General features: G+C 39.9%; 1 protein-coding gene across 4 annotated transcripts in view; it reads left to right on the top strand.

Annotated features, from left to right (window-relative positions):
• The window catches only part of CDIN1 (CDAN1 interacting nuclease 1), a 148,577-nt gene extending 125,263 nt beyond the window's left edge, over positions 1-23,314 (top strand). For 3 of the 4 annotated variants that reach the window (XM_054827362.1, XM_054827360.1, XM_054827363.1), the window contains 2 exons: positions 2,479-2,629; positions 3,411-5,415. In XM_054827362.1, the coding sequence (XP_054683337.1) occupies positions 2,479-2,614 (136 nt within the window). In that variant the 3' untranslated portion in view covers positions 2,615-2,629; positions 3,411-5,415. Of the gene's footprint in view, positions 1-2,478; positions 2,630-3,410; positions 5,416-21,962 lie in introns of those variants that run through there. The other variant, XM_054827361.1, reaches the window with a different exon arrangement.
• The last annotated feature ends 995 nt before the right edge of the window (positions 23,315-24,309 follow it).

The raw sequence follows: 24,309 nt of genomic DNA, 5'->3' as shown, positions 1-24,309 counted from the left end.
ACACAGCTATAACAGACAGAGTGACACAATATGGTGGGAAAAAGTGCAACCTAGGCAGCACAGGGCAAATAGTTTTGCTATAATAGCACAGTCAAAAGCAGGACTGATGGATGTTTTCATGTTAAAGGTGTACTTGCTCCTGCACTTAACAGCATACAGATGTTCTTGTATATAGATTTTATCCTCAAATTTGGCGTTTCTGAAGATAATTTTTTTAGCACAAAATGTTCCTGAATAATTATGCTTCAGCTGTGATGATTTGCTAGAAAGACATAACTTATCTTTTTGAGGCATCTCAAAATATTAATTTTATTAAAAATCACAGTTTCAAAAACTAACTTAAGCACAGTGCCCCATGCGTTTTATGGCGGGTGGGGGATCCAGACTGCCACACAGACCAAAATGAGCCCTTCAAAACGTGGGCTGAGCAGCTGCTCATTAGCATCAAGATTTTACCTGGCGCACGCGCTCGTAATGATAAGTACTTGCGTACATTTGCTAGCTTCTGCCTTGCATAAAATAGCGCATTAGAAATGTAAGGTCTGCTGCCTGTCTTGCGGAGATTTTTGCTTTTAAAATAACTTTGATTACTCCAGAAGCACATCCCCACCCAATTATCCCTTTCCTATGTGTGGTTGTTGCGGGAACAGATACGTAGTCTGTGAAATAACACAGGTGGGCCCATCCTGCATCACCAGAGGTGGTGAGCATCAGTCCTTGGCTTCTCTTGCCGTTTGCTCCTCGCTGCTGCTAGGTGAGCTGACCTCCTTGTCACGCTGAGGTCGTGCCCCACATGAGCTTCACCAAAGGCAAACGGAGAGAAGTCCTCAGAGGCAGTAGAGGCTGAAGTCGTTGGCCAGCCAGAGAAAACTTAGGAATTGGGTGTAGACGGCATCGTCCTCCCGTATGAGCCACTTTTTCATCTGTGCTTTATTTGGTGCTAAACATGCTTGAATACGTCAGCTAGTATAGCTGGATTTGTCGGCGTTTTAACCTCTGCAATTTCAAATACCATCTTCCAGTTGCAAAAAGCACGTTTGCCAGTGTTGCCTCAGCTATGCTGAGGGGTAATTTACTTTGCCACTAAACTGCGGCCACTCCTCGCTTGAAGAGGGTAGCCATAAACCGAAAAGTTACAATGCCGTGCAGCAGTTTCAGGCAAAAGACTACCGTATCTAATTGAAACTGCAGGAGGAAGCCACAGGGGTTTCGTCTTCCTTTGATGCCTGTTCCATTACATGAGCACATCAAATAGAGTTTTCCCTCCATTGTTGGAAAGAAACCACCCTAATGAAGCCGGTCTGGCACTACCCACGGTTTTGAGTGCTTGTATTGTCTGCTAAGTGGACAGTTAGGTTACTGTGCATCCCCCCGACACATTTTTATTATAATTAAACAGTAACAAAAATTGGCTACCATATTGGTTGAGTCCTGAGCACGGCTCTGCATATAAACCATTACATGACATTCTATTGAACTTTTTCTTGTACAGACGGTATCTAACAGCTCATCCTGCACTGTTGTTTTTGGCAAGTTCACTACAGCATATAATAAATCAAGGAAAGAAAAAGCTTTTTGGCCTAATGTTGTACAGACTGCTGTAATGTTAGACTACAGAAAGCAGTTCTGTTTTTAGACATCCTTTTACTAACCCAACATTCATAATTTATGATTTCACTGTAAAATTCCTGCAACACTACACCAAAAGTAGTGCTGCCCTTTAATTAAGTGCTCTCAGTAGGAAAAACGTGAAACTGATGTGCAAAACATATCGCAGTACACAGTGATTGATAGTGATTACTTCTTTATGAACCCAGCCTGAAGGTCTGAACTTCCTGATGGGTAAAATAGTCCGTGGGGCTACTTCCTGAGATTGCCTAGTGGGGATCGGTCAGAGTTAGCAATATCTGCAGAATTCCTGAGGCACATTTCAGAGACGTTAGAGCAGAAACTTTCCATCTCTTTCCGAATTGTGCTTTACCTTGATAATTACCTGAATAACAGCTCATTGCAGAGATTATATTTTAAGGATTCGTTGTTATCTTCATGGTGTTATAATTTGCGTGAACTGGGACTTGCGTAACCCCCTGTATTTTTAATGTCTGCATGCCCAAATCTGAAAAAGCGGAGTGCTTCGCAAGAGAGACTTCTGTATGTATCAAAGTTACTAAATGTTATTTAATATTTAAGGCATGGGTCTCCCTTTTACTGATATGTGCAGAATATTCAGTGGAAAAAACTGCAACTCTGATGTGGATCATTTGAGTCTCTAAATAGTATTTTTATTCATGGAATCAGGTATTCATGACATGTATCAATTCAACATTGATTAAAATTTGAAAATTAAATGGAGGTCAAATACTCTCTCCAATTTTGCAGCGAAATTAACAGATTTACTTGTGTTAGAGTCACAGAGGTGGGGAATTAAAGTTCACCTAGCACAACCACATACGTTCATTCTCCTTTTTTGCTTGACAGATTTGGCCCTGGATTAGTCATCTACTGGTACGGATTTATTGAAGAGCTGGACTGCCATCGTGAACGCGGTATCCTGCTAAAAGACTGCTTTCCTACTGACATTGTGACTCTGCGGCACAGCATGGCTCAACGCTGATGTTGGGAGGAAGAGGTAAATCCGGAAGCAATTTTACTTTCCTGCAGTGTAAACTAATGGCAGCATCTGCCCTGAACTTCAGCTGAACTCCTGCTGCCCGCCCTTATGCTACTGCCTCTTTACACAAACATATCAAGAGTTTCTGTTTTGCTTCAGACCTCTGTTGTGATCAGCCAAAAAAGACAGACACAACCCACTCATTATCAGCATTTCTGTCTCTGTCAAACAGCTAGTTTCTAGATACTCATAATCTTTCTTCCTTCCGGATGGCTTCTTCTAGCATTCTAAACAAAGACAAAAATGCAGAGGCTGAAAGGTGCAACTTTCAGTTCTTATCCCTGTTACAGCGTCGCCTTTAAAAATAAGTAACCGGCTTTTTTACGGTTTCACTCACAAGTTTATTCAGTGCTAGCGATCTGACGGAAACACCTACACTGATGTGGAAAATTGGTAAAGACTGTTAACTCTGGGGCTTAAAGCAATCTAATGCATAGCTCATAAAGCCCAAGTGATAAGGCAGGATCATATAAGTTCTGGCTGTTGCAGTCAAGAGCCAGATTTTGAGAGAGTAATTGGTGTATGTGTTTCGTCACTATCTGATTGCTAAAATCAACAACGGAATCCCAAGTTAACAATTAAAAAATAAGGTATTTTTAAGGAGAATGAAAGTGAAGAGCAAGGATTTATTTTATGTATATAAACTTGTGAAGTTTGGGGTTAGTTTTGAGGGGTTTTTAATAAGTAGTTTAATGACTCAAAATTAACTTGTGTTTTGTCTTTTCCTCCCCACCCCCAGGGAATCTATCCCTAGGAAATTTTCTCTTGACTGACTTTAAGGAAGGAATCTGTCTTGACCCCCGTAGGTACTGTAGCATGCAATTTTCTGGCGTACTGCAGTCCGAAAGAACAGTGCGCAGGAGCTCTCTGTGTGGGTTACTTCTGAAGAAGATTACCATCCTGGTGTTCAAGAACAATTGGGGAGTTAAAAAAAAAAAGCTAAAACAGTGCTTCATACTGGATCGGTTCCACAAGACAAATAAAGCACACAAATGGGAATGGGCAGAAGTTTCCTGCGTAATTATGTATTCTTGTAAGACAATTGGTTTTCTCTTGTTGGAACCACTGAGATCAGAGGTGCATTGGAGGGGGGGGCGGTGTTAGCCCTCCTTGAAGTTTTGAGGAGTTCAATCTCATTCTATTTCCATCCTCATCACCACTCAGAGGGGCACTATTGGGCCACAGGTCTGTGCTCTCAGAGAGCTGATAGCAGCTTATTGGGCTTGACACTCTTTAATACTCTTTCCTGTGCTAACTGGCATTCAGGAAAGGCCAAAATATTTTAAAAAATGAGAGTTTTGCATGTATGCTCACCACGTTCAGATTTTCAGAGAAGTTAAGCAGAGGTACAGATTTTGTTGTAGAATTAAAGGTGTGATAAGTCTCCCTAAAGCACAAGTTGATAACCTCTTCCGTAAGGAAAGGGTCTTTAAAACATTGTGGTGCATATTCATCATCTTTTTTCAGTTGAGGTGATACTTTGTGCGCCTGTATGATTTCAGAAATCACATGCAGACTTTTTACAGTCTTGCCTTGAGTTAAAAGGGTATTAATCCTATTCAGGTTTTTTTTTTTTTTCAGCTATAGTTTTCAGATGCCTACACAGTATTTTTATTTTGAATTTTTAGTTCTCGCTTTAACACTTTTTGGTAAGTTTCAGGCAGGAGTTTATAATTTTGATCAATCTTTAATTTTCAGGAAAAAAAAAATATCTTTAGTCTTCCTAGTACTCTGTCCTTTGCTGCAGAGAGAAGCTCGTATAGCTCCACTATGGTGCGTTATTGTTGCATAGAGATTATTTTCCTGGGTTTGAATGTGTTACAGAAGAAAGATTTATTTTTAAAAAAAACATTCAAACACTTGTACCTCATTTATGTTCAACTGTTTAAGGTATTGTGCTTAACTTCTTGTTTTACCTGACCAGCTTTAAGGATCTGCCCGTAAAGATACACAGGAGCAATCTGTGAAGTGTACCTGTCTGATGCTACACAGAAGCTGCATTTAGTGTGTTGCTGCCCCTGAGACTTTTAACTGTGGTTTAGGTTAGTGGAATGTGTAAAATCTAGAAGAGAATAAAAAGGAAGAAATAACTGAACATTATCATAGTAGAAAATGCAGAAGTAATGGTTGTCTGAGTGAAATGGGTTTTAAGGGCAAACTGAATTTGTTTTAGCTAGTGCATATGCTTTCTGTTGTATGAAATCATTTAAATCAGCTTTTACATGATGCACTAATGCTGCTTTTTCTTTTTGAATAAATTAAATTTATCTGCACAGATGTTGAAAATTCTGCTCAACCTCCATCAAAGCTGTGCTTTATTTGTTTTTACATTAAATTTATGTGGGGACACACAGATAAATCAGGTTAGGCTTGTATTTGTTTATTTATTCCTCTACCTAATGCTGTGACATAACAGGTTGGAAAGCAGTACAGCTGTCTTTAATCAAAGCTTTGACCTCATCTTTATATATTGCCCCCTTTAAGAATCTTTGTATTAGAATAAGGATGAAGTGAGCCACAAAAGTGTACATACTGTACTAATTTCATTACATGCTATCGAACAAGCTTTGCCACCACAAAAATGATGCTGTGTCACTATCATCTTAAATGCTGAAAGCAGAACATTAAAAAAATTAAGCCTACTTTGTTATTCCTACTTGTATCTTGCAAAAAACCCCTCATTGATGTATTTTCTCTGTTTATCAGATGTGAACATCAACTTTAATATTAAAGAGGAGAGACTAGTGTTTGTGGGTTGTTCGTTGGTTTTGTTTTCTTAAACAACGCTGTAGTCATTAGAACCTTAACATTAAAGGCAAATCCAGTTTTATGGAGTATTCTGTAGAGTGTGCTAATGAATTATGCCAAGCCAGAAAACAGAAGTGTGCATAAAACTGAATGATGTTCTCACTGGCATATATAGACTTGCCAAGCATCTGCTCTTACAAGCGCTGTAATAAGGCCTGTTCTGAGCTTTAGGAATTGATGTAATTGTGTTGAGCAGGGAAGTAAAACTTCCTTGTATAGGAGGAACAGCACAATGCTAGGTCACACTCTAGTATAAAAAGAAAACTTTTTTTTTTTTTTTTAAACCATTCCTATATTCTGGGGACACATGATTAGTATGAGTTTAATAATCTTTCCCTAAAGCCAACTCAGAGCAGAATAAAACTTCTGATCTAAAGCTGAAGAAAGAGGACCAAATGTCCTACTGTGCTTACTCCATTACTATTTTATCATCACATTAATAGTACTGATAGTTCATGAATATATTTCATCCTGGTTTGTTATATTCATTCATTCAAAAAGTCATTCTTTCCTGGTATTTGCTTTTGGATTTCTCCACCGTCTAGACTACTACAGAAGACTATTCGTGGCTCTTTCCATTTGCCTTTAACTCCTCCCCTTTTATTTTTCCATCTTTTTTAACCATTATGCAGTCATTTATTCAGTATCCTCCCATTTGCCCTTGTTGCAACAACTGTTGAAACATCTGTCCTACATTTTCTACTGCCTGCTTCTGTTTCTGATACTACATCTGAAGAGTGCCGGTTCCAGTTCTGTACGCGTTTGAGCTGGCCCACCATCTCAAGCAATTTTGCTCTTACTCTAATTTAAATAGCAGCTTTAGGTACCAGGCAGACTGTCCTCAAATTTCCACACTGCGTTATAACGGAGAAGCATTGTGAAGCTCTTCTTCGTTCTCTTGGTTTGAAATGTAGGTCATTTCTGCAGGCTGGGAATGTTCACAGGGTCTGCCGCACTAGCGCGGTATAATCGCTCCTGTATTGAGAGTAGAGTTGCAGAAAGGGCTAAGTTAAGAGTGCATCTGTGCTGCTAGAAAATAGGCAGAGCCAGGATTAGGAATTTAGCTGTTACAGCAGCCTCTTTCATTAAGGAGACTTGCTTTCTGCAAGTTCATGCCTTGCTTGTGCAGCGCTTCCGCAACAAGGTCTGTTGAAGTCAAAGGTTTAGCTTTCCTCCTGTGCCAAAACCTACTTGGCTCAGAAGGGAAAAGATGGCTAGCTCCCTGTTTTCAAAGCACAGTTGTTCTGGCAAGAGCTTGTACATCCTACAGGTTGTTCTTATTTACCACAGTTGATTACGACTCCTCAAGGGTCAATAAACATATGCAGAACTGAACTTGATTCTTCCTTTTACTTCAGCTGACGTAGTCTCACTATTTAGATAGCTTCTGAAGGGATCCTCTGCAGTTATACGGTGAATATTGAGCAAGAATAACAGTTGTTAGAAACATGCGTTTGTTATTTCGAGGATGAGATTGTAAATATGTTAAGACAAACACGACTCGAGTATTAATTTAATGTTGTGGAATAAAATAGGAGGCAGCCTGCAAAAAGCAAAACCAAAAAACCCCAATTCCTCCTATCATGTTATTCTAAGTCACAAAGGGCCATTTGTTGTGGATTTGCAGGTTATTCAGAAATAACCATTTTATTACGTTGACAAAAGAAGAAACCTCAAGGGCTTGCTCTTTACAGTGGTGTGATAGGAACCCGAAGTGTGCCTGTTGAAAAATGAACTAGCTAACAATGGGAGCTTGGCAGCAACTTCACCATTTATAGAGAAATCGTCTATCTAGTGCGATCTGTATAAAATAGACCTCACTTAGGTTAGGGAAAGGTCACAAGTTACACAAAGTTTGGATAGTCTAAATGCGTTACTCAAAACTAACTCTCCTGTGTATAGTAAATATTATTTGAACCCATATTATTAAGAACATGCCAGGATTCAAAAGATTAAATAAGGAAGATGTAATTATGAGCTAAATAATAAACAGAGCAGTTTTAGTTCCCCTTGTGTTTTTCACTTTCCTGCTATTGTTTCATATATGGCTGTTATACAAAGAGCAGCTTAGGTCAGCTACTATAAATTATGGGTTTTGTACAATAGTAATCTACCAAAATTATTTCAGAGCTGGATCAAAGAGCTTCAAAAGACTTCTTGAAAACTTTTCCACATAATGAAAAGACTTCATTTTGATGCGCTATTTTTATAAGGATTTCTTGGGTTAGAGTTGCATCTTACACTATTCAGCTACTTGCGTTGATACTGTGTTACTGGAACACACAAGATTTGCATACTTTATTTGCCGCCTCGAATCAGCATGAAATGGTAATATCAAAGTAACTCTTTTTAAACACATTACCTGGTGCGTTTTTCAGGCTAGGTTTTTAAGCTGATCTAGGTGAAAAGATTTTTGTTTGGGGGTTTTTTTTAAGAAAACCAGCAAGATTCCAACTGAAATTTTATGTTTCTTGCCTTTGCAAACATCCAAATCATCTTCACGATGATAACAATCATTCACAGTGATGATGGTGATTCTGGTTAGTAGCTTTCAGCTGGCATCGTGTCCCTGTGTAAGATGTTAGCCTGCCCTCGCTCCTGGACAGGCTTTCACCTAATCTGAACAATCGCATGTCATCTGCACGGATCCATAGATGTGGCACCGCGATGTCAAAACAAAATGAAATGTCAATGCAAGTGTATGGAGCCAAAGTAACAATATTGAAACCATGTCAGTGCACATCTACAGAGACCGCGTTACTCTGTCAGTGTGATTTTAGGAAGATCACTTTGAAATGTTAAAATGAAATGAAACTAAGTCAATTAGGTAATAACAATTGAGGTTCAGGGATTAATTGAGGGCCTAAGGTGAAGCCAGTGACCATTAACCCCAGCTAGTTATTAATTCTCAGAGAAATATCCTTGGCTAAGGTTATTCTCATTACTAGAGAGTTTGGAGGGTTTTTTCCCTATATTGCGTAAATACTTTTTGCTGTTGCCTCTAACAGCAATACCACAAAGCGCGGGGTTGCAGGGCAGTACAAGGCATATTAGTGCTAAGTTAAAGAAGTTTTCACATGAAGTAAATCCACCTCATCCCAGGCAAACACCTTCTTTTATATAGGCATTTAACAGATTTATCCTGATGTCCAGCTGACTGTCTATAAACAGACAGATTTACTATAATGTATTTACCTCGGACAACTTGCAGAATGCAAATAATAGGAACATGGAGAAGTATTCATTCACACATCAATTACTTTTTGCGTGGCCCAAGTATTCATCGTTACATGTAAAATGGTCAAACAATAACAATATTAAATAATTATTTTTGAAAACGCTTAAGCAACAAGTCAAGGTTACAAACTTTATGCAAATTCAGGTTTCCAGAGTATATGACTGTAGCATGAAGACACAAACATGCAATATATTATTCATTTAATACTATCAATGGGGGATTCATATATATATAAACATATATAATATACACATATGATTATTTTTTGCTATTAATAAATACCAGCTACCCTTTCTGTTACAGAAGTCCCTGTTAGTGGTTCGCTCTTGGTAGGTGTGTTGGTAGAGGTCTTCAGGAAAGGGCAGTAACTTGGCACTTATCCCTGTCGTATGGAATGGTACCCCGTGTTTAAGCGTTGATGAAAGCGCAGAGACATTTCTGCAAGTTGACAAGTGACAGTGACGCTGAGAGAGCGTGACAGAGAAGAGAGGATGAGCTGCACCTGGAGGAGGTCAGGGCCAGCTCTGCTGAGAGCCAGCAGCTTTTAGAACTTGAGCTGGACATTTCAGGGCTTCTGTCTCCAATAAGAAGCTGCACAGATGTGGCCTCATCTCACAAAGTGCCTCAGGGGCGCTAAGAACATTTCTGAAAGAACTTTGAACCTTCCAGTAGAAGAGTAGTGTGGAAATGCAAGCTTTATTACCAGAAAATGTTTTCCGTTACAAATGGATATATTGGATTAATTTTTACTTTTTTTTTTTTTTTTTTGCTTTTCCATAATGAACGTTCATGCCACACTCCATTTTGTATTCTGCCTCAGCATGATAGCTCCATAATGAGTGGAAAAACATAAAAATTAGTTTAATCCATTTGTATCCATACAGACTTTAAGCAGCCTCATTTTAATGTGCTTAGCATTGCATTACGTGCAAATGATGAAATACATTTAGAAAAAGTAGTCTGGCTACATATCATGAAAAAAAAAAGTGTAGGCGCAATTGGGTCTCGAGACACACAATTTCATCCTTCCTTTGAGGCAAGAGTGTCTATACAGATCAGCTTAAATGTCTGTCTAATCTGTTCTTAAAAAAGACTCCAGTGATGGAGATGCTTAGAAAGATTATGGGAATCCATTTCCCTGCCCATCTTTATTTAGTTAGAAAGATTTTCCAATGTCTTACCTAAATCTTTTTTTGCTATAATAAGCCTGTTACATCTCATCTAAGTATAAATGAACATGGAGAATCAATCTGGTGGCTGCCTTCTTTTTCTGACCTTTTCCATATTTGAATATTGTTTTCTCAACTAAACACCACAAACTCTTCCAACATTTTTTGTAGAAAGTTTTGAACTTTATGATCATATTTGTTACTTGACACTTGTCTCTTCCAGTTTGTCTACATTATTTTTTGTTCTAGTTTTAGAAACACAGTACCTTACTTACAAGATCCCTGCAAATATGTGCCCTCAGTAACAAGTAGGTGGCTTCTAATCAGTCTGGGGCCCTTTATAATGCCCACATCCAGGTTCAGCCCAAAGTCATCATTGTTTCATCCTATTATCGTTTTCCTTCTTGCACATACTACTTGCTAGTGCAGTTTTAGAGTTTTAACTTACTGACTTCAACCTGCTCCTGTGATCTGTTGAGTTTGAATTCTAACCTCACCCTTTTGAAATACTTAAATACTTGGTGTGATTCACAAACTTTCGTACATGTGTAATCCGACCAAAGTCAATAAGTTAAAATAGTCAATGTTGCAAGTTATTACATCGATGAGTTTGATGGTTAGCTGTCACCAATAAAATATAACACTAGTGGGATACATCCATCATAGGATATGCTCATAAAACTCCTCACACCGGCCTTCATAATCAGAGACACACAGCTTAGAGCTCAGTTTGTGAAATAAACATTTACTTCAACAAAATAGTAGGAAAGAGCCTGCTAAGTGGAGCGTGCAGCAGCAACAAGTTCTTTTGCTTAGGTGTACATTTGCCATGAAGATCTGAACTCTCAATTCTCACAGTTGACTTGATTACCTTAACAATTCTGTTATCACTAGCCCAGTTACTTGGCTATACTAATGAGCTCATATTGGTGTGCCAAGAAGTTGGAGGCTCCAGTCAACGCAAGTTTTCCTGTGCTTTCACTTCACCCCAAACTTTCTGTAAGGTTTGCTGTAAGCAGCCAGAGATGGTAAGAGTTGTACGAGTTGTTTGTGCTCCAGCAACCCACAGCCCCTGGAAACTCAACAACATTTTCTGGCACGACAAGCAGATGTGTCATAGAGTCATAGAATGGTTTGGGTTGGAAGGGACCTCAAAGACCATCTAGTTCCAACCCCCCTGCTGCAGGCAGGGACACCCTCCACTAGACCAGGTTGCCCACGTTGTGTCATAGGAACGCAAGGTAAGAAGTGTCATAGATTTACCTTTGTCTCCCATTTACCTAATCCATGCTGTACTGAGCTTGAAACAATCCTGTCCATTAATGCCAGGCATAACTGTTTTATGCTCCTTGACCAGAAATAGATAACTTACTCAAAGCTAATACTAACTAGAGACAAAGAAAATTAAGTATCTAACATTTGAGCAACAATGGGGAGTTTTAATTATGTCCCAGATGAGATGCTTGTTAGCTGGAAAAGTAACATTGAAGAGTCTATTGAGAGGGAAAGTGTGTTATCGCTTCTTATTAGGTAGCCTTCAGCGTGTAATTTGCAGTCTCCCCATTTCCATTTTACAAGCTGCACACCTTTTTCCTTCATTCTTCAGTTACTCAGGCACAAGAACTTATGCAAAGCGGTCAGTTTGTAAGAGCTCTGTCATGAAGGCCCAGAAAGCAGACTCAGTTGGATTTGTCTCATGCTGCCTCATCTCTGCCCCAGACATGCTAGGGGCTGCGAGTCTGCTTCTGGTTTCTTTCCCATCCTAGCCTACATCACTACATCACTAGGTTAGATCAGAGACAGGGATCTGCTGGCACCCGTGTTTGGCAGTATCATGCTGATGGCTGAGCGTTTAGCCTGTTATTCTTGCATAGGGACTGTATTTTATTTAGCCTTATTGGTCTTCTGCTGAGGTCATGTCATGTTAACAAGCTAGGTTTCCCAAGTAGGGAAGGTGGTAAGGTTTCATCCCTACTGTCTGGGGCATCCTTTTTAAAAGTTAAAGTGGCTTTTACTAATAATTACACAATGTCCCTTTTGCAGCTGCACACGCTGAGGCACAAGGATGGCAAGTGCCAGTACAGTGAGCGCTAAGTGGAAAAATAAGTTCTTGTGCTTAAACAATGAGTTCAGAATTGCTTTGCATTTCCCAGTGCTCTTTCACTAATGAAACTGCTTCACACTTGCTCTATAGGCTTTTTTTCACCTCAAAACTTTTCATACACACTTGGGTTCTAATGCTATTTTCCTAAAAATATGCGCTATACTATGCTTCTTGTTACCTTTTCTACATTCTTCCCTCCTACACCGTTTATTTCTGTCCATTTCTCCTTTCAGAATCGTGCACCTAATCCAAAGCTCTGCTTGCTTCATGAAGAGCCTCCCTCTTTCATGTGCCAAGCCTGCCCAAAGTTGTTCTCGTAGCGTAGTGGCTGCCTCTGAAAAGGGGCAACCTGCAACCTACTGAAGGACAACAGATGGAAACCTCACTCTCGCCAGGGACTTGGAAGGCAGCTGCGCTTTGCCCAGTCCTGGCTTGCAAGACCCTCTCAAGAAGCCCCCAACTTGCTGGGTCAGTACACAGATGTCTTCTTACCCAGAGAGGGGAACAAGGTTTCTTCTGCTACGTTGCATTCAGTAAAAGGCGTTGGCTTTTACATCGACAGCAACTTCGCTCTCCCAACGTTCTCTGCTGGTTCTATCTAGGATGCTTGCTTTTTTTGTTTGTTTCCAGTGTCACTAATGAGGTTTTTCCATTATTCTTTCTTTTCTACAGTTTTCACTGGTTTTTCTCATCTGATTTAATTTGTTAAATCTCCCCTATTCCCTTTCCATGGTTTGTTGTCTAGGATTTTTAAAAAAAAAAAAGTGTTCTTAGAGGCACAGTAGCCAGCGTGGTTACAACACTGACACCTTAAAGCTCTCATGTACACAAGTTGTGCTTTTAAATATGTTAGCCAGTCAAACGCGTTACTGTGCTTCCCACCAATCCACTAACAATGTTAAAACACGACTTCCTCTGTCTGTTTGGCCCATGCATGGCAAGCCCGTAAGTGATGGCTTCCTGGTTTTATAAATACTAACAGCTAGGCAGCAAAGCATTTTCTGATTTCTTGGCCTCATATTTCCTTCAAAGATACCAAAGTATTTTCCTGAATTCTTTGGCGAGGCGTATCTGATGTGAACCAGGAGCAGGGGAAAACAAAGGAAAGGACCCATCGTAAGGGTGAAATCCCGGGTTTGGATCCAAGCCTTGACAGTCCAGTGACAGAACCACCAAACTGTAACTCTGTTTCAATAGATTTACTTGGGTTTAGCATCTGGCTCTACAGCACTGAATCAGCAATAGGATTAGTACTGACCTTAGCAGAACAAGGAGTTTGCCACACTGGCTTAGTGTCAGAAGGGAGTTTTACAACGTGTTCCCATCGTCTGCAGTTTTACTCTGATTTCTCAGTGTCTCGCTCCTCCACGCTGCGGTGCTTTCTCTCAGCTCCGCGGGTCCAGATTGAGAGGCAGCTTGTGAGACTCGTATACTTAGCTAGATGCATTCCATTTGCCAATGTGCTAAAAATGAAGATATTTTTAAGTAACTGTTTCATTGTCTAGTTTGTTTAATCTTTCTGCATTGTTCTCACTTTGGAAAGTTCCATTCACCCACATGACTGGAATAATACCTTTGTCAGAAACACCCTTGATTCTGTTTATCTGCTCCAGTCGTGGAGCCAGGTCTCCTCCTGTTCTGTAAATCAGCCCTCCTTCAGCAACTTAAAAACATTTTTATATTTGCCGATTTACAATTATTAAAGTCCTGATGATGCAATATAAAAGTCAATACTCGGAGAAGGAAAACAGAGCTGATAGATTTCTCTTCTTTGTATATAGCCTGTGCCAAAAATACCGTGATACAGATACCGCAAGAATATTAGCAAGTTTTAGATGTATCTGAGTGGCACAAAGTGTGCAGTATGGCAGATGAGCGCACTGAAGGTACACAGGTTTGTCATGAAATAAGAGATATCTTCAAGCTGATAAAATTACCCGTGTGCCATTGTTTATTTAGTGAAAAGGGAGCGTAAAGTACTATTTGAATTCAGTCAAAAGAAAAAAAAAAAAAAAGAAAAAACCCACCACAGCTTTCAGAGATGTAACTGATTTGTTCCAGAATTGTTCACTGGCTGATATACAGCATACTATAACATTGTTTTGTTCGTGTTTTAAAATACGTGTCTTGAGCCACTGAACCAGCTCAAAACGTAAATCTCATCAGATCACAAAAATGCTGAACAATTTTCAAATAAGTGAACGAGTGCTGATGCTGGGCTGCGTGCGAGAGACAGACCAGCCATTCTTCCATATTTCTAAACTTATGAAAGCTAAACAAGATGCATCTCCACGGGCTAAAGCATGGCTGACCTGAACCAAGGCATGAAGGGAAATGCAACTGTCTTGTAATGCACTTTATCAACCCGTTTCCATATTTCACTCTTCCTTACAATGAACTAACCACTTAAACTCTAAGACAAACATTTGAACCTACTGATGAATATAGCTATAATAAAATAGCAATACAACGATGCTTTACTGCCCTGTCAGCTGCGCCACTGAGGGATTTTAAGTGTGCTTGGTTTGGGGGTTGGATATTTTTGCTTGGCTTATTTGTTGTGGGTTGTGAATGCTCTTAATCTCCCAATTATGCAAAGGAAAGAAAGAAGGAAAAAAATGTACTGCAAGAAGGAAAAAAAAAATATGCCAGGAACACTAGGAGACAAAGACAGACACAGCCTGGTAGTTTCATCAGAAAGTCTGTTCACATGATACCTCCAGATTCAGAAGACTGTCATTGATTGCATGGTCTGAGTATGATGGAGTTACAAAGATGCAGTTCATACCAAAGGTGGCCAGGAGGACTTCTGCTTCTAGCATAACGTGTAAAATAGGAAGACGAGAATTGGACTATTAGAACCTGTAGTGAACTGTCTATTAGATATGGCTTTTCTACTTGTGAAATTAGCAGATTTGTCACAGAAATAGTTCAGGCAGAATGACTTCAGGAACCTCTGAACTGCGAGATGAGATTTCTCTCTAAAGGATCTGGTGTATCTCTGGCTAATCAGGTGGCAAGACAAAAAGCCCAGCAAGCATGCTATTAAAGGGATAAAAAACCACCAGAGATAATGCTCTCCTCAGGTTCCAGATTAATCAGGAATAGCGAGCTGGGATTTACATGGTGAATTTATGCTAAACTCTTTAACTCTGAGAAGTAAAGCTTAAGTCTTAAGGAATGCAACTGAAGCTGTATGGATGCAGCAAGCTTTCCCGGCTGTACCACTGGGAACACATCACTGGCATATTCCACAACTCCTGTATGATGCCCTACTTCAGCATCCTCTGGTGTCAATGCAGGGAGACAGCCTTTGGCCCTAACAGCAATTCCGTCCGGGACAATCTTTTAAAAACTTTAATCAGAAGTTATAGCTTGAAGTACAAAACCATTTTGTATGAAACGAGGTATCTAGTTACCTCATCTGAGACCCAGGGACAATTTAGTCCTGTTGAGTAGTTAAAGAGAAAACAGCTTCCATCATGAAGATGTGTACAAAGCTAGAAACTTGGTGAAGATGCCTCGGACAGCTCGCCTGCTAGAATTGGGGATAGCAGAATTAATAATAGCGGGGTGCTCCCGGTGTGCATCTTAATATCTTATACACTTGGGAAGGTTTTTAACTTAGAAGTTTACTGGAGCAGATGGACTATGGTAACAAGGCAGGAGGGGATCACAGCAAACAAATGCAGCCCAATACGATTCTAAAAATAGTCCTGTTACAGCAATAACTAAAAACCTGCCTCTGACTTCAAAACAGACTTAGATTCTTCCACATATACAAATCTCATGCTGAGAAGTCCCAGTGAACATCAACATCTGTTCCTCTAGTATCGTGCAAGTGTTGGTGAACTATTCTTCTGAGACAACTAATCTAACAATACTTGTAAGATATTTGTTTTCCCACTGCACCTCTGACACAGGTAAACCAAGGCATTAAAATTAATTTTCTTGCCAAAGACCACACTAGAGTAAAACACAAGAGACAGTACCTCAGTTTTTAAGTCCCAGGTATAGCTGTGCTTCTATACTCCAGTGTTTTCCTTTTTTGATTTAACATTTGTTTGTGTTTGGGGTTGAGTTTTTTGGTTGATGGGGTTTTTTTCCCCACATAACATTTGAAGGCAATCTTATGCTGCACAAACCAAAATATTTGCAGTGTACTTTTGTTCTTGTGTACTCAGACTACGTTTTCTCCAAAGCAAGGCAGAGTGTGGTTGCTATATACTGAATCTGAAGAGAACTTTGCAAAAAGTCAGCACACGCATTTGTATTTTTGATTGCCCCATGAAATTCAGTACTGTTAGCAGCAGAAATTAGCAACTTAAATGTTTTAGGCTAATCTCAGCTCTAAAAAGTCTTATATGTAGTTCTTCGAAGTGATTTAGCCCTACCACTGATGTTCAAGGGAGGATATTAACCACTTAATTTAGAAAGACAGGCACTACAGTTTCTAAGCACTGCGTGACAATCCATATACTACAACCTACGAGAGATACCTTGCTGTCATATCTTCCAAGAAATAAATTGAGAAATCATGAGTGGGATTTTTCTAGTGCAGTCAGCAATAGCTTAACTCATTGCCTCTAGACATCACTTACCAATTATTTCACAGGAATCTAAGTTAAGCCAATTGCCAAATGCTCTTGAAAATCCCTATCTAGCTTTATAAAAGACTTCAATTTGAAATGAAATGCAGCTGTATTTTTTATTTATTTTTATCTAAGAGTATAGACATAGTTACATAGATGCTCTCAATCAAGGAGAAGCAACTCAGTTGTATATCCGATTTGTTCAGGTGTAAAGCTGACTTTTTTCTTACATACAGACTATTACTTAGCAGGAGATGTAGTAGATAGTAAGGCAGAATCCTAGTGGGATGTTTACTGTTAGCAGTAACCCAACAGTGCCCAGCAGCAAGAGCTGTAGTCAGTGATGCATACTGGAACATAAAGCAGGTTTTACCAACACTGCAAAGCTAAAAAGTCCATAGCATGAAATGCTGTTGAGCTCACAAAAGCACCAAGCAGGTGCTGCAACCATGTGTTGCACAGCTTAACTGTTCCGAGGGAAGAAATTTGAAATCCTTATTTAGGGGCATCAGCTCTCTGTCATTCACTGAAGGAGCTATCCACCTCAGAAGGTGCATTTGAAACCACCTCCAGACTGAACAGTCACCTACTGCAGCAGGAGCAAACTGGGGAGAACTATATGCATTTTTTTTTTCCTACCCTGAAGCATGAGCCTTCATTAAGGACATAACAGTGTCTCCACCTACTTACAATCCAAAGCCTTAAATGTAAGTGGTTCAAGTGCTTTCCCAATAAATAGATGTAGAGAATTCTTCTGAAGTACAGAAGACACAGAGCCCTCTCTCGATACACTTGCATGGAAAGGCAGGTGGTTACAGCACTTTCTTGGGATCAGAAAGACACAAGTGGGAGTCCAAACCTGTGGGCACAATTAACAGTCTCCACTCTCATCTGTCACGGTCATTCTGATGCAGAAAGAACGAACTCAAGCTTCATGGGCCAGAAAGTGGGAACAAGAACGAGCACCACAGTATTATTTCAGACGTCTTCAGTCAATCTAAATCTATCCTTCATACGAAATGCAATTACCAAAATGTAATTTTATAAGAGGGGGACAGCAACTCACTCTCCTCCCATATGTGTTCTATAAAGAAAAAAGTTGTTATCACTGCACTTCAAGTAGAGATTGATTGACTCACCATATGTAGGTTTTGCTTTTAGATTAACATATAGTTGAAACCCCACAAAGAAGTTTCCCTGACTTCTGGATCCTAGCCAGGAAAAAAGCCTGAACAAGGTGACAAGGTGATGGTGGTACAACCAAGGTGCTCCAGGGCATGGGGAGCAGCAGAACTTCAGGCTTGTGGGGAATTGGGGGGTCAAAAGCTGAGGTCTTATTTGCTCCGGACACCTGGGAAATGATGTGCTGGAATCAGGATCTGCAGGAATGGTGTTCCCAGTTTAGGCATCTAAATTAATTCCTTTGGATCTGACTTTTAAGATTAGAATAGCAGAAACCCAAGATAAAAGCTAACAAAAGAGAAGACAAATAGATTGACTTTTCATCTCACCGGCAATATAGAGAAGCCTTTCTTCACATGCTCAGCTACCTAATGTTTCTGAAGAAACAGATGTTTCTGTAACCAGTGTCTATTTTTTAGATTATAAAAGTTAAGTGGAAAGACTCAATAGAGAGTTTAAGGGATAAAATCATCTGTCTTTCCCTGACCCTCAACAGGACATCCATTTTCTATAGGCTTCTTCAATGGCACAGCCCAGTGTCGTGGTGTAGCCCCAGCCGCCAGCTGAGCACCACGTGCCTGCTTGCTCAGTCGTTCCCGTCCCCGGCTGGATGGGGAGGAGAATCAGAAGAAAAAGTGAAAACTCGTGGGTTGGGATAAGGACAGTTTACTGTGTCAGCAAAGGAAGAGGAAAATAACAACAGCAATAGTTACAAAAGAATATACAAAGCAGTTGATACATGATGCAATTTGCTCACTGCCCAAACCCAATGCCCAGCTAGTCCCAGAGCAGCAACTCCTCCCTGGCCAGCTTCCCCCTTTATATACTGAGCATGACGTCATATGGTATGGAATACCCCTTTGGCTAGTTTGGGTCAGCTGTCCTGGCTGTGTCCCCTGCCAGCTTCTGGTGAAAATTGACTCTCACAGCCAAAAGCCAGGACACCCAGCTAAACTGGTTTATAAACCTTACTCTGGAGAAGCATAGCACAAAAGTAGCATCGGAAAAGGGATGAGAGAAAAATAGATTAAAAAAATATCCTTGACACCAGTATCAAGTTTTTGCCAGGTAAAGATGGACTTTCATGTTCATGTTTACTTCAGTCTTCTGGCCATGCCTTTTTTGTTCATGCCCAATATATACCGTTATACACTTCCAAGTTCCTCCCCTTCTGAGATGTTAACTTTTAAACCCAGTATTTCTCTATCATTCCTTGCCAGATATTTTTGTGTTCAAACCATGAGGTAAATAATCTAGTGAGTTGGAATACCCTAAGTTCATGAAGAGAGTTCATCCGGAAAGTTCCAAGCACTATGAAAATTAAGCTAGTGAAAGCATTTAGGTACTCAGAAATGGAGGATTCCAAGTTTTGCATTGAGTAGCTCTCCATGACAGCCATCAGGGCCAGAAGTACCCTTTTACAGAGCAGCCCATTTCCTTCGGTATTCAAAGGATTTTGAGTCTCAGCTCCTACTGTCCTGTGCATTTGTTTGCAGTCTTTCAACCTTTCTAACCGCCATACACTGAGACACAGTCAGCTGCAAATTCTATATGGTGCTGAACGCCCCCAATTCCCTGATTTATCGCCATAGCTCGTTACGTGAGTAGGCCTTGCTGGTTTTACAGACAGACATTAAGATCACAGTGGATCCTGTGTGGCATCTTCTGAGTACACCAGAAGGCTGAACAGAAGAACTTGCCCAGAAACAAACAATTCTTGTATGATATAACAGGATTAGCAGGAAGATGACATTCACTGCATAAGAAAAAAAAAAAAACCAACACACACACACACACTACACAACCAACCACACACAACTATAATCTTGAAACTTGCTTCATTCTTCTTTGGTTTGAGAAGTGAAGTCTAGCACAGCAAAACAAAAATCAGACTACTTTTAATCTGTGAACAGCTCTCGATGAAATCTGTCATGTTTCTGGCTTCTTTTGTTCCTTGTGAAAAGAGCAAAAATGTTATTTTTCATAAAGAATTTCCAAATGTTTTATCTTTATTAATGTTTCTTTATGATATAGTTCATCACTGCAGGCAAATCTGTCTCATTCGTTAATTCTCCCATTGTCAAAACAACATAACCAATAGTTATAACATCATAAATCTTGGACATCAATCATAATATAGAGATTCCCCATTACGTATGGGATTGTCTATTCTGATATGTTTGAAAGGCCAGTCATGACTGGTTATATATTAATCGGTTGCTATGAGCAGCATAATATTCTGTATTGAAGCAGTCAGCCTATTAATGGCATATGAATTTTTTGAGTTGTTTTTGTCATTGTTTGTGGGTTTCCAGATGGTAAGAAATTAATTGCTTAGTTTAAATATTTTTTTAATGCTCTTTCTGCAAGTTTCATATTTGATACAAGATTTGGCAAGTCCTCTGAAGTTTGGATTCTTAAAGATACAACCTTCTATCCAGAAAGCTTGGGATCTCTGTTCCACGCTACTAAAACGCAAACAAGAAATAGAAAGTTACTGGGAGGGAGACGGAAAAAGGGCATAACAGAAGTGATTCATAGTTTCATTTCATACAAAAAGCAGTAAGCAAAATCTAGCCTCACTATCTAAGTCTTCAAAAGATCCAGTTCAGTCAATATGACTGTTTCAGACCTCTTTAGATTTATCCATCAGCTGTCATTCTTTTCTTAAGCAGGATACACAAAGAAAGATTCAGTCCTGCCAGCACCTGATATACACATTTGAGAGACCTCAATGCCTTTTCTTTGAGATAACTTGAAGAAAGAGCACAAAACCAAGAGTACCAGAGTGCTTCACGTGGCTTTTTTTTTTTTTTTTTTTTTGGAGGAGGGTGGGCTCTTAATGGTGGCAGTTTTGACCTTGACTGGGGAAAGCAGAGAGGAGACCACTGGAGTCATTGCTGCATCTCTGGGTATCATGTGATCATTTAAAGGCTCTAAAAGTCTGTGGATCCCGTTTGTTCTGTTACACAAGTATAAGCAGGTCTAGCGCTGCAGAAACCAGTGCAACTACAGCAGCAAATCACCAATGTGGGAGAAATTGGAAGAACTGAGTGCCACAAGGGAGTGACAGGGTTTTATGTGGCAAAGCAGTAAGTCATCTCCTGCACGTTTTTCAATCAAAAGAAGGGAGTGAAGAGGGAAAAGCAATGGGTGTCAAGTCTTACAAATTGATGATCAAAGAGGCAATAGATCACAGGTGGATATCAGTTTGGAATTGTGCAGTCCTATGTACCAGGTGCTTCAGCTCTAGTGGGACAAACATGAGCTCAGGGTAAATGAGCTCCTCAAAAGTATGTTCTTAAACTGCCCAGAGACACCCTCACTTGGTCTGAGATCACATCTAGTCTGACTTCTGCATTTCAAACTTCTGAAAATAACCAAATGGAGGAATTTCCTTTAATAAAAGCCAGAACAGCACCATCAGCTCACTGATAACATTACACCAGGTAAACTGCAATTAGCTGAACCTTGCAAGCCTCCTTCAGCAACCACCCACCCCCAGCTGCTGCGCTGCCTAAAAACCAGAGCACCCAGAAGCTGTAGCCATCCTGCTCACTTTGAATGTCTTAAGAGGGTCCTGGAGTACTTTCACAGGTGGGCTCCCATTGCTCTAAAAATTGTTCTGTTTCCCCACTTCTCTGCCCTGAGTAAAGATGCTTTCCCTGGAGATCTTCTTCCAGGCAGGAGACAGCCTCCCATCCGTAGCCTGCAAGCCATGCAGCCAGGCAACATGAGGCTAGCCCACGGAGTTGGGCAGGGCGTTCCAGCCGTGCCAAGAACACAGCACTCCCAAACCTGAGTCCTCGAGGCAGCCTTTGGACATTTGTTGACCTCTCAGCTTTCTCTCCTTTACCTGGCAGCTTCTTACCAAATGTATTCTCACCAGCAAAAAAAACATGAGACAGTTTCTATCAGAATTATCATTGCTGACATTCCCTAGGTAACCACTAACCTGGCTGAGCTGAAGAAAACAGGTAACAAAAGAGAATAAGGGAATTATTGATATTTTTGTTTCTTGTTGACAAAAATTGTGACAACTGATAGCTATCCCATTTCTATAGCTGATTTTGATCAAGACAGCATAGTGAATGAAATATTACAGGTTAAACTTAGAAGCAAGAACTGGGTTGTTTGTTTTTTTTTTTCAGGTTATATTTTGATTTTAAGTAAATACTGCATTCTTTTCTTCCTCCAGCTCCCAATTCTTGCCAGGCCGCGTTCCTTCATTTGAAGTGATTTGCAGTTTCAGAAGAGCATGCCACTGTGGAGATTGGAATACACATACAGTTATGTTTCCTTGCTACTATGCACCACACCTAAAGAAGGTCCTTGTATCACTGATGTTTCTATCCCTGATGTTGTACACATGTGGAAGATATCTTCAGTTACCAGTACGGTATTTGTGAAGAAAAAGAAAGCATTAGCCAACCTTAATACAAAAAAAAAAAAAAAGAAAAGTAATGTTCACCACATGCACTGCCTTAAGAATTCAGATGAACTTTCTGTGCTTCTCTTCTTTTGCTTTGGAAAAATGTGTAAGCCATGATTTTAAATCATTTGCAAACTCCCCTGCTTTAATTTATTAACATAGGCTGACTGCATGAGAGCACTATTTTAACCTTAAACTGGAATACTAATAAAATCCCTACACAATACCAGATATGTTTAATTTCAGCTTTTATTGCACTATTATTCCAGTGGATCCCAAGAACATCTGATTGAAGTTACCTTAAAAGTTCTGCATTTAAATTAGATATGAAACCAAATAAACTCTGCTGATCACAACAACCTTGAACTTGTGGAAATTCAGATCTAGATCCAGGCTTTGCAGCTGGATTCCATCCTGAGTTTAAATGAGACTCAGAATCAAAGTGTGTTGTGGCTGCACACACAGTTTACAGGAAACATTCAATTCTACATTTTTGGTAGGTGTTCCATCCTTTAATTACTCCCAAATCTCTGCCCAACTCTTCCTGCCGATACCTAAATTCAGACTCTTGCTTTCTTTGTGAACTGACTAAAGCCGTAGCAGACACATCACTTCTCTACAGAATAAACAAACATCGTGGCACTGATTTGAATCCAAAAGTCTCTGAACAACTGTTTCACATCTAAGTAATTGCACCAGCAGTAGTAGGGTCTCCTCCTTGTTTATATGGGGGGGAGTGCAGAGGGCGGTTGGAATCACAGCCCATGACTTTATCATACAACATGAAAAGCCTTTGGGCTATCCTCTCAGCTGGGATAAATAAGCAGAGCTCTATTGATGACTGAGTGAATGAAATTATAATTCGAATCAGAAGCATGGTGTTTGTTTATACCATAACAAAGTATCACAGAAGTGTGTATCATAAGCCTTAAAGCACTGCACTCAAGGACGGCAAAACCCCCGTGTCTGAGCTTAGGTTTCAGTGACTCCAGTGAAGTTATGCCTATTTATTTCAGGATAGCAGTGCTGATGTGCACCAGCTGAGAATCTGGCTCTTCAACTCCTAGATGACAACAGAAACCATCTACAGGGGGAGGGAGAAGGGGCCGGGGTGGGAATCAGCTTGAGTACAGAGCTGTACCACTGATAAAGGGGTATCGGCCATCTCTTAAACGGGCAGGCCTGTTTCTTCCAAAAGCAAAACTAGAGAATTAATAAACACATATGAACGAATAATACAAAAGATATTTTTCCTTAAGGAATTTCAAATGTGTATACTATGCTTTGCATTCCAATACAAAGGATTTTGATCTTGAGGAACACTTAACCAGTTACTCATTTTACATGCTTGCACATACAGCCCTCCTGATTCAAAACAAAACTCCTGTATAAATGCCTTTCAGAACAACCCATCCATTCAATTGACAGCCTATGCTCAGCTAAAAACAAAACTACCCTCTCTTCCATGCACCCAAGAAAACCCCAAACCAACCAGCAGAAAAACTCAAAAGGACAGTTTCTCCTGGTACCACATCCACACTGCTTATCCCCGAGGGAGATGGTACAGTATGTAGCCTTGCTGTGTTTCACAGTAATTATGTAAGAGAAATCACATGTGGCATAAACAGAATGTATCACAAAAAGCAGCTGTATACGTTCAAATAAACCACTGGTTATGTCAAAACTAATAACTTGTTTACTGTAGTGGACTCAATAGGGTAACAGGTCCAATGAGCCTAATGACTTTATTATCCACTCCTCTTTTTTTTTGGTCTTGAGGCTGGAGCTGATTTTTTTTTTTTTAGGAATCATTATGTTTATGCAATCCGAGTATATTGTTATTTGCTACTTTCTACATGATCATTTTGGCATTCTTATGAGAGAAGATGATGACGGTTCTGTCTAAGGGGGGGAGAGGGGAGGGATCATCACTGACATGGGAAGTTATTAGGTTTGATGCAATATAGAGAACATTCACAGTCAGAAAACAGCATCTTTCATTTTTAGGAATGGAGGTAATTGTGCTTTGTGACAGTGCACATCCTTAAGATGTTATGTATCATTGCGTACTTAAAAAAGCAGTACACTTTTCATTGATCTTTCAATTTCATTT

The sequence above is a fragment of the Grus americana genome, chromosome 5 (assembly GCF_028858705.1).
Source record: "Grus americana isolate bGruAme1 chromosome 5, bGruAme1.mat, whole genome shotgun sequence".
NCBI classification, from domain to species: Eukaryota; Metazoa; Chordata; class Aves; order Gruiformes; family Gruidae; genus Grus; species Grus americana.
This window is presented reverse-complemented; position numbering and strand designations above follow the sequence as displayed.